Source organism: Cimex lectularius, unplaced genomic scaffold (assembly GCF_000648675.2).
Source record: "Cimex lectularius strain Harlan isolate CLEC.00 unplaced genomic scaffold, Clec_2.1 scaffold426, whole genome shotgun sequence".
NCBI classification, from domain to species: Eukaryota; Metazoa; Arthropoda; class Insecta; order Hemiptera; family Cimicidae; genus Cimex; species Cimex lectularius.
The window spans coordinates 356,207-367,203 of NW_019394180.1; the positions used below are offsets into that span (position 1 = coordinate 356,207).

At 31.5% G+C, this 10,997-nt stretch overlaps 1 protein-coding gene across 1 annotated transcript; it reads left to right on the plus strand.

Annotated features, from left to right (window-relative positions):
* Window positions 1-8,376: 8,376 nt before the first annotated feature.
* Window positions 8,377-10,993, plus strand: LOC106667469 (pyruvate carboxylase, mitochondrial-like; the record flags this gene model as incomplete). Its single annotated transcript, XM_024230012.1, has 9 exons — window positions 8,377-8,605; window positions 8,917-9,324; window positions 9,388-9,572; window positions 9,636-9,819; window positions 9,880-10,007; window positions 10,072-10,296; window positions 10,429-10,592; window positions 10,665-10,827; window positions 10,904-10,993. Coding segments are annotated over exons 2-9 (1,278 nt in total), but the record flags the coding sequence as incomplete, so codon positions are not given.
* Between the last annotated feature and the right edge of the window lie 4 nt (window positions 10,994-10,997).

Here is a 10,997-nt window from a genome sequence, read left to right on the forward strand (position 1 = left end):
TTAAACGCATCCAGGATAAAAAGACAAACGTCATAAGATTAAACTCCAGTTAATGAAAATAAATAAAAATAAAAAACCTAACTGGAAAGAAAACATTCAGCGCTTTTCGTCGAGCTTTCAAGCAATATATTCCAATCATCAGGACTTTGAAACTATAATTACAACAAACACAAGTATCTACTTACAATATTAAAATTATGTTAATCCTTATATGTATTTAATAGTCATAATTGACTGTATTAATTATTTAAAATTAATTATACTTTTTATCTAAGGTCTTGGTTGAGATGAAAAAGCGTCAAAGTGGGATTCGAACCCAAGACCTTCGGCTCAATACGCCGCTGCTCTAACCGCTTGAGCTATCGTGACTTCAAAAATGTCACGACATGGATTAAAATAATGTTTTCAAGTTCAATGAAATTACAAATCCCCAATTGTTAATATACAATTATTTATAGATATATAAAATGTTTTCTTATATTTCGACCTCAACAGTTTAACTTATGATTTTTCCTTCTCAAAGGGGTCATCTTTAGATGTACAAAATATATATGTAAAACCTAATAATTTGATATAGGGAATTGCTCATGTGATAAAATGATTACCATGGTGATGAAAATTCATTTTAAAATATTATTGGACATCGAAATATTGTGTCTACAGTTCAACTTCTTGCAAATTGTGTTTAACTAAACTTTATCAGCTTGCCGAGTTGTCAATTAACTTCTAAACTTCAGGTATGTCTTTAGATTATTACAGACAGTACAGATCACTAGCAATAGCATAAAACCAATGAAAATGAAAATAGCAAATTTGACATTTACATTTCATGACTGATAGGAAAAGGATAATCTGTTTAACAAAATAATAAGTACCGCTAAAATATTCTTTATTGCAATGTTATTAAATTCTTCTCTTACTCTATTATATGTAAATGTATGTAGATCTATACAAAACTCCAGGTTTAATATTAATGAATAAAAGAAAAAAAAAGATAATAAACAAACTCTTAACTCTTAAATCGAAGGGAATTATTTCCAAGGATTTACAGATTAATTTATGATTTTCAAAAGAAATGAGATCATGTCTTGGATTTTTGAACATGATTTTCGGTAATATGAAAAAACTTGTATGCCAAATGTCCAGCTGAACCCAAAATAATGGTTTACATCGTTGTACCAAACAGAATTTTCCTTAAAAATTACATATAAGAAAAATCAAGATAGCATGATTCCAAATAATATGAAAACTATAGATAGATAACCATAAGATAATCATCATGAAAATAAAATAATTGGCAAAAACATGAAAAATATCCTCTTTTACTCATACTCTTCCATGGCACCATCTTTAAAACGCCTTGTTCGCGCCTAAGTTTAAATAGCCATTGTAGAGCAGGGAGTTTCTGAGAGTTAGCGTTTTGATTGAGTTAAAAGCTGCCGCAGAATGTTCTAAGCCCTTAAAAAGGAGATACCTGTTTTAGGATTGCGATGTTCATACATCTCTCAACGTTGATCACCTAAGTTACTCAAAATATGTATATGTTTAGCCAGACATGTTAGGAGTTAGGGCAAAAAAAAAAAAAAACTAAAAAAATCCAAGATTGAAGAGAGGCTTAGGAAAAATTAAAGTGCTTAGGACAACTCCTTGCCTCACACTGCCATACTAAACTGCAAATACTTCTCAATTCCCTCACTGATCATTCCTTGGCTAATTTATCATCCTGTTCATTAATCCTCTGCCCTGATACCAAACAAGAGAGAATTACAGAGAGGACACATCACTAGCAATAGCATAAAAACAATGAAAATGAATATAACAATTTTGATATTTACATTTCACGGTTAATAGGAAATGAAAATCTGTTTAAAAAATAATAGGTATCACTAAAATCTTCTACTATTGCAATGCTATTAAATTATTGTATTCCTCTATTATGTAAATTTATGTAGATCTATAAAAAGCTCCAGGTTTAAGATAAATGAATAAGAAAATTTTGTGTACTATTAGCCATATTATTATCTTTGAAACATTGTGTCAACATTTTTACAAATCCGTTTGTCTAAATTCAAATCAAATTTTTAGAAAGGTAGAACTGAACAATCGTAAACCATAAATGATTAGAAAAAAATCATTTTAAATATAAAATCTCCCCATGGCTAGATAGATGTAGGGACACAAAGCCAAAAAATAAAATCTAAAAATTTGATATAGAGAAATGCACACGTGATGGAATGATTACCATGGTGATGAAAATTCATTTTAAAATATTATTTGACATCGAAATATTGTGTCTACAGTTCAACTTCTTGCAAATTGTGTTTAACTAAACTTTATCAGCTTGCCGAGTTGTCAATTAACTTCTAAACTTCAGGTATGNGTAAACCATAAATGATTAGAAAAAAATCATTTTAAATATAAAATCTCCCCATGGCTAGATAGATGTAGGGACACAAAGCCAAAAAATAAAATCTAAAAATTTCATATAGAGAAATGCACATGTGATGAAATGATTACCAAGGTGATGAAAATTCATTTTAAAAAATTGTTTGACATCGAAATATTGTGTCTACAGTTCTACTTCTTGCAAATTGTGTTTAACTAACTATATCAACTTGCCGAGTTGTGAATTAACTTCTAAACTTCAGGTATGTCTTTAGCTTATTACAGACAGGACACATCACTAGAAATAGTATAAAAACAATGAAAAAGAATATATATGTACATGTAATAGTCGGGGTGAAATATACTGCACCCTTTATGAGCTATTGTATCCCCCGTTTTCAACCTAAAGCACACCGATGTGTACTATTTCATCAAAGAACTTGATTAGTAGATGATGTATTTGCATTGTTAAAGAGAGTACAACTGGATTAAAATAGAAAAAAGTCGAGAAAAGCTGTTTGTTTACAAAATCTTCATGTTTAATATTCTTAGGTAAATCCATTATTAAAAATGAAGATTAATATTTGTTTGTTTATGGTTAGTATTTTCTATTTTCTTTTACCCAACTAACAAGAACATATCGGTTAATTTAATTAAAATTAATGGAATAAGAATAAAACACAAATATCCCTATTTATTTTTGAGCAGTTCACATATAATTAAAAATATAACTAAACACCACACATTAAAAATATGGACATATTCAATATAACAAACTCAAATGAAAAGTTTTAAGTATTTTGTCATGAAATACATGTGTATAATAATATAAAAGAAATGAGAAGGAATGATGAAAAATTAATTAAACAACATAAATATATAAACCAATATAAAGGAAGTGTGAAGGAAGATGATTGAAGTCTGTCAATATTTTTAAAATTGATATAATAAATTAATAAACTATATATATTATTTATTTCAGGTTTGCCAACAGTGCTTGTGTTTCTATTTATGCATTATCAACATTCTATTTAATGTTTATGCACAAGTCAGGTCAAAATTCCCTAAACGTTCACTATGTTCTAGACTTTTTATTAATCTCATCATTTTTACAAATCAGTTTGCCTAAAATTCAAATCATCCGTTTTTAGAACGGTAGAACTGAACAATCGTAAACCATAAACAATTAGGAAAAATCATTTTGAATATAAAATCTCCCCATAGCTAGATGTGGGGACACAAAGCCAAAAAATAAAATTAAATTAATAATTTGATATAGAGAAATGCACATGTGATGACATGAGTACCATGGGTTCTGACGTTTCAGGACCGAATACTCCAACCCCTGTACCTTCTTGTGTTCTCGATCCATCCATACCAAAAGATGGTGCCATTCTTAAAGAAGGTGTTTTCCCCTCTTTCTCACTCTTTTTTGTTACCTAGGTTTATTTGGATGTTTTGATTAAATTTAAACATCCTGTCTCTTGGAGCCATGACTATCGGATGGTCTTTCATTATTTTGTTACTGTCTCTCCATTTTAGTTTTATTCCTGTTGGAGGTTTCTCTTTAATAATACTAATAATAGCATTAATTAGGGAAAAAACCTTAGCCGTTAAAACGCCCTTAAAAATTAATAATAATAATTAGGGAAAAAACTCTTTAAAATAAAATCTATTAATTTGATGTGCACATGTGATGAAATGATTACCATGGTGATGAAAATTCATTTAAAAATATTATTTGAATTCGAAATATTGTGTCTAAAGTTCTACTTCTTGCAAATAGTGTTTAACTAAACTATATCAGCTTGCCGAGTTGTGAATTAACTTCTAAACTTCAGGTATGTCTTTAAATTATTACAGACAGTACAGATCACTAGCAACGGCATAAAAACAATGAAAATGAATATAGATCTACATGTAATATACTCGCCCTTTACGAGTTATTGTATCCCCATTCTCTGCCTAAAGCATACCGGTAATTCCTATTTTATCAAGGAACTTGATTAGTAGGCCTGGTTTCAGTGGTTGAACCTCTTCTTTGGTCACATTGTACAACCCAAAGCACTTCTACCTGCGGACAAGTGTTGCACCACAGTTTGTTAATAGCTGTGATGTTTTATCCTCTGCCTCTTTGCAGAATCTGCATGTGCCGTCTTGGATTACTCCACTCTTCTTTAAATGTCCATTTAGCTTGTAGTGTCCTGGTAATAATTCTGTTAGGATTCGCAGTTCATTCCTGCTTCCTTTGACACATTCTGTAATTTCTTTTCTTGTTTTGCTTTGTTGTTTGTTAGGAGATTCTTGGATTGCCCGTGTCCAACGAGTGAATTCCATTGTTCCTTCATTTTCTTTTTGTCCTTCTGTCTGATGTACTCATTGATAGTGTGGGTTCCTTCCTATGCCACAGAAGGGTATTGGCGGTATAGCAGTCCCTTTCTGTGCAAGGGTGTCCGCTTTCTCGTTGCTTTCTACTCCAATGTGTCCTGGGACCCAGCAAAGGCTGACTTTGTTCTGCGTACCTAATAAGTTTAATTTGGTTTTGCAGTTCAACGCCACCTTTGACCTAATGATATTTGAGCTTAATGCTTTGATGGCAGCTTGGCTATCTGACATGATAGCTATGTTCTTGTTTTTGTACCCTTTAGTCAAGCTGAATCGAGTACATCTCTAGATTGCATGAACTTCAGCTTGGAAGATATTGATGTATTTTCCCATGGGTTCTGAGAATTTGTGAAGGAGAATATCCAACCCCTATACCTTCTTGTGTTCTCAATCCATCCATACCAAAAGATGGTGTCACTCTTAAAGAAGGTGTTTTCCCCTCTTTCTCACTCTTTTTTGTTACCTAGGTTTATTTGGATGTTTTAATTAAATTTAAACATCCTGTTCATGTCGTCTCTTGGAGCCATGACTATTGGATGGTCTTTTATTATTTTGTTGCTGTCTCTCCATTTTAGTTTTATTCCTGTTGGAGGTTTCTCTTTAATAATATTAATAATAGTTTTAATTAGGGAAAAAACGCTTTAAAATAAAATCTATTAATTTGATGTGCACATGTGATGAAATGATTACCATGGTGATGAAAATTCATTTAAAAATATTATTTGAATTCGAAATATTGTGCCTAAAGTTCTACTTCTTGCAAATTGTGTTTAACTAAACTATATCAGCTTGCCGAGTTGTGAATTAACTTCTAAACATCAGGTATGTCTTTAGATTATTACAGACAGTACAGATCACTAGCAACAACATAAAAATATAAAAATGAATTTTTACTTTTACGTTTCACGATTAATAGGAAAATGAAAATCTGTTTAACAAAATAATAGGTACCACTAAAATATTCTATTACTGCAATGCTATAAAATTCTTATATTCCTTTATAAAATTTAAATGTGTGTAGATCTATACAAATTTCCAGGTTTAATATTAATAAATAACAAACAAACTTTTAACTTGATTTTCAAAAGAAATGAAAAAAAAATATCTTTAGATTTTTGAAAATGATTTTGGGTATGTGATAAAACTTGTATGCCAAATGTCAAGCTGGTTCCATGGTTTATATCATTGAACCAAACATAATTTTTCTTAAAAAATACATCTAAGAAAAATCAAGATTGCGTAAGATTCCAAATAACATAAAAAGGATAGATCGATAACACACCTTATTTACAATAAAGAATCTTACTCTTCCATGGCACAGACTTTAAAAACACTTGTTTGCACCTAAGTTTAATTAGCCATCGTAGAGCAGGGAGTTTCTGAGAGCTACCTTTTTGGTTGAGTTAAAAGCTGCCTCAGAATGTTCTGGGTCCATAAAAAGGAGATACCTGTTTTAGGATTGCATGCGATGTTCATAAATCTCAATGTTGATAACCTGAGTTACTCAAAATATGTATATCTATAGTCAGACAAGTTAGGTGTTAGGACAACACCAAGATATTTTTATTGGTTTACCACCTCTCAACTCAGATAAACTCAGACTTAACAGGCTTGCCTCGTCCTCTAAACATGATTATCATTGATTTAACAAGGTTGACAATGAGATTCCATTTATGACAGGAGATCATTATCTTTCTAAAGCCCAACAAACAAACACTCAAAAAGTCCAAGATTGAAGAGGGATCATCGATGAACAAGGAAAAAGTAAGGAGCTTAGGACATATATATCCATACATTTCTTTGCCTCACACGACGATAAAAAAATTTGGAATTACCTCCTAACTCCCTCACCGAGCATTCCTTGGCCAATTTATCCTATTCATTAATCCGATACCAAATAAGAGTAATTTTGTTATTATTCCCAAACTCTGACTGGGCGTTCATGCAATCCCAAAACTGGTCTTTACAACTGCCCGGCTGTCCAAGAAAATGGCTATTCGTTCATTGGTAATACCCAACATTTTGATCTCCTTTGCACAGTGTTCCATAGCCACATCCTCTACATGATACACAGTGGTATGATGTCCAAGGCTTATATGAACTTAAGTCTTTTTTTTTTCGTAAACACCAGCTCCAGACCCATACAGTTTGTTGAATGCAGATTTGTAAAGCATCTATTTTTGAATTCCACCAAGGTTCTCGTCCATGGATATAATTATCCTCTTCCTTAGGCTTTCCAGAGTAATAAGTAAAAAACAAAAAATATTGAACTGAATGTATTTAATGAAGTAATGGAGAAATTTTTTTAAGTTTATGATTGTAAAATATATTAACTAAATATATAATGCTTTAATTATTCCCCTGTACTTTATTTATAAGGAAAAAGGAACTATAAATACGTTTTTTTCTAAAATTATATTGTGATCTGGTTAGAGAATTAAAGTTTATTTAAATCGACTTGATAACATAATTATTCAAGTACCTCATGATATTAATTTTAAAAATTTATCTCAGCATATTAATTGTTATGTTCAGTCATCAAACCATTAATCGGTATAGCATTTCAGAAATGAATTTTTGAGGGGGGAAATAAACAATTTAAATAGAAAATAATAAAGCAGGTTTGCATTACCATAGCGTAACATATGCACAATTACTATGGATACGAAAATTCAATTCTAAATATCATTAAATAAAAAATATAATTTCTAATCAGTTTTATTTGTTTGAAGGCAAGAAAATTGAATCAACTTGTCAGCTTGAAAATCTTTTCTTCTTTATTGGTATGTAAATGCATGTTAAGTAAAATAATTTATATAAAGTATTTTTTAAATGAACAATTTTAATCACAGATAACATTTAAAACAAAATTGCAAAACATGTATAGGAAAATTTGCTTGAATATTTTGGTATTTTTTCTTGATTATTTAAAAAAATACATTTGAAGTGCTTATTTTCAATACCATGTACCTCCCAAAGATTGATTGAAAGTCAATTTTTTTATATTTATTAACACGTTCGACGCAGGCTGGAATTTCATTTATTACGTCCCTCAGGCAAAAAAATTAAAAACAAATTCTTATGTCTTGAAGATCCTGTGTTATGATAGGAATTCTTTTCATATCACTATGCGCTCTCTATAAAGAGCCACCCAATCACTTAGATTAGATGGGAGCAGCCTTTCTCTGCATGATGGAGACGTGGAATTTGGCTCAAAATTAAGTGCTCGTGTGTCAAGCTCACAGGGTTTATTCTTAATCGGATGAGGATGACCCTTCTATGAGTCTGGTCCTCCAAGGGCCACCAATTGACAGTGCTCTTAATACGTAAGACCTTTTCTGCCGATCCGGCGCTTGTATTTAACATAATAATGTACTTAATTATTTTAATTAATCCATAGTAATTTTTTTTAAAGAAAAAGATAATATATTTTCCAAACTAAAATTTTATGGAAATCTGTTTGGACATTTAGCAATATTTGTAGATCGATAAAACAAAAATATCTCAGCATTGTTACGTTCAATTATAAAAACAACTTTTGTTTTCAATCTCATTGTGTTTTTTAATAAGTAAATCGTTTCTGTATTGCATTTTTGAAAAGATAGTCACATATTAGAGTAGTTTTAAAAAATGGATTAATTAAATTATTGAAATATTAAAGCATTTGCCATAGTGTAACAGGTGTAGATCAATCACCACGGATACGAAAATTCATTTTCAAATAACATTTAATATAAAATATATTTACTAATCAGTTCTTTCTGTTTGAGGAATTAGTAAAGAAGACAAGAAGAGTTTATCAATCTGATTATTTAAAAAACTTCCATCTTCATCGGTATGTACGCATGAATTACAGTAAAACAATTTATGCCAATTGACTACTCTGAATACCTTACACCTGCAAAGATCGAAAGTCAAACTTTATATTTTAATTTTCATACCAATGGTTAATTGTTTAGAGAAAATTATAATTCAATTTTTTTAGAAAGTTTTAACAGAAGAAAGTTTTATTTTTTAAATTGTGATTTGAATTAATTATTATTGGACTTAAATTCATACCTAAAGCATGTGTTTGTTTCCCATGAAAATAAAATTTAATTTTTAAGTGTAATTTTTTTCCTTATTTTTTTTTATTTTTTTAAATAGTTATACTTCTTTGAAGATTTGAAGAAACTCAACTACTACATCGATCTGCTAACTGTCATTCAATATTCAGGTTTTTCTTTAAATTTTATTGTATTAAAAAATAATATCAAACTAAATGTTTTTATTTAAAATGTATGACGAATGTTGAGTTTTAAATTTTTTTACGTTTAAGCATTAATTATAATCAGTACTCTCGCTTTACAGTTACAGGGAATTATCACATATTATTTATTTTACTTTCACTGTTTGACTATATTTTATATATCACAATGCTGTCTGCATTGAAGAACACGTACCACATAATGACGAGGATTAGTCATAACATCGGATGGACAATGTCCCAAAGACAAAGTTCCCACAAGAAAGTGGAATACAGACCAATTAAAAACATTTTAGTAGCCAATCGAGGTAAAACATCAACTATTCTAAAAAAAAAAAAAATGTGAGAGCTTAATCCTTTTTTTTCATCAGGGGAAATTGCCGTCAGGGTATTTCGTGCCTGTGCTGAATTGGGAAAAAAGTCAGTAGCCATATATTCAGAGCAGGACAAAATGCAGATGTTCAGGCAAAAAGCAGATGAGGCGTATGTAATAGGAAAAGGGCTTCAACCGGTTCAGGCCTATCTCAACATCCCTGAAATCGTCCAAGTCGCAAAGGTAAAAATGCAAACATTTGACTACAATTTATAATTTAGTAACTGAACTATCTGGAAATTAAAGGAAAATGGTGTTGATGCAATCCACCCTGGCTATGGATTTCTTTCGGAGCGTGCTGATTTTGCAAAAGCTGTCATAGACGCGGGTCTGAGATTCATAGGTCCTTCCCCCAAAGTCATTGAGCAGATGGGAGATAAAGTTGCCGCGAAACATGCGGCGATTGCCTCCGGAGTGCCGATTGTTCCCGGTCAGTTTAAATTTAAAAAAATGTTTGTTTCGGTTTATTTATCTTATATATTATATTCAGGTACACCTGGACCAGTAAAATCATCAGATGAAGCAGTCAAATTTTGCAAGAAGCATGGGCTCCCTGTAATTTTCAAAGCGGCTTTCGGCGGCGGTGGAAGAGGAATGCGAGTCGTCAGGGAAATGAAGGTATAAGCAAGATGTGTATTTTTTATTTAAAATGTGTTATACTCAAATAATTTCCTTTAAACAGGATGTGGCGGAAGCATTTGAGCGAGCCAGCTCCGAAGCCGCCGCTGCTTTTGGCGATGGAGCTATGTTTATAGAAAAATTTATTGAGAAACCGAGACATATTGAAGTGCAAATTCTTGGGGATAAAGCTGGTAACATCGTCCATTTATTAGAAAGAGACTGTTCAGTCCAAAGAAGACATCAGAAAGTAGTTGAAATTGCCCCTGCGCCGAATTTGGATTCAAAGGTAAATGAATCGTTTTCTGAATTATCATCTTGAATACAAAATTAAATTATTTTATTTTTAGTAAATTATTTTTTGAGTTAAATTGATGTGATTGCCTTTGTTCTCATTTTATAATTGTATGTTTTTGTTAAGGTTCGAGATGCTATACTTGAAAGCGCACTGAAACTAGCGAAACACGTAGGGTATGAAAATGCAGGAACCGTCGAGTTCCTAGTCGATGCACAAAATAAATTTTATTTTATAGAAGTAAATGCTCGCCTCCAAGTCGAGCACACTGTTACAGAAGAAATCACTGGGTAATTTTTATTAACTAAATCACTTATGTACTAGTATTTTTCACACAAGAAACATACTTACATATTTTTCAGGGTTGACCTGGTTCAGTCTCAAATAAAAGTCGCCGAATGTATGACACTCCCAGAGATGGGGTTGTCTCAAGACAAAATCAAACATTTCGGATGTGCTATACAAGCCCGTGTCACTACAGAAGATCCGACAAAAGCTTTCAGGCCTGATACCGGCAGAATAGAAGTAATCTCTTATTTTCTATTTCATCTTTCAATGCTTGAAACTTTCTTTACGTCCTGCAATAATCGTCAATCGTTAGGTATTCAGGACAGGCGAAGGGATGGGCATTAGAATTGACAGCGCATCACCTTATCCCGGAGCGATTGTAAGTCCGTATTACGATTCCCTTGTGG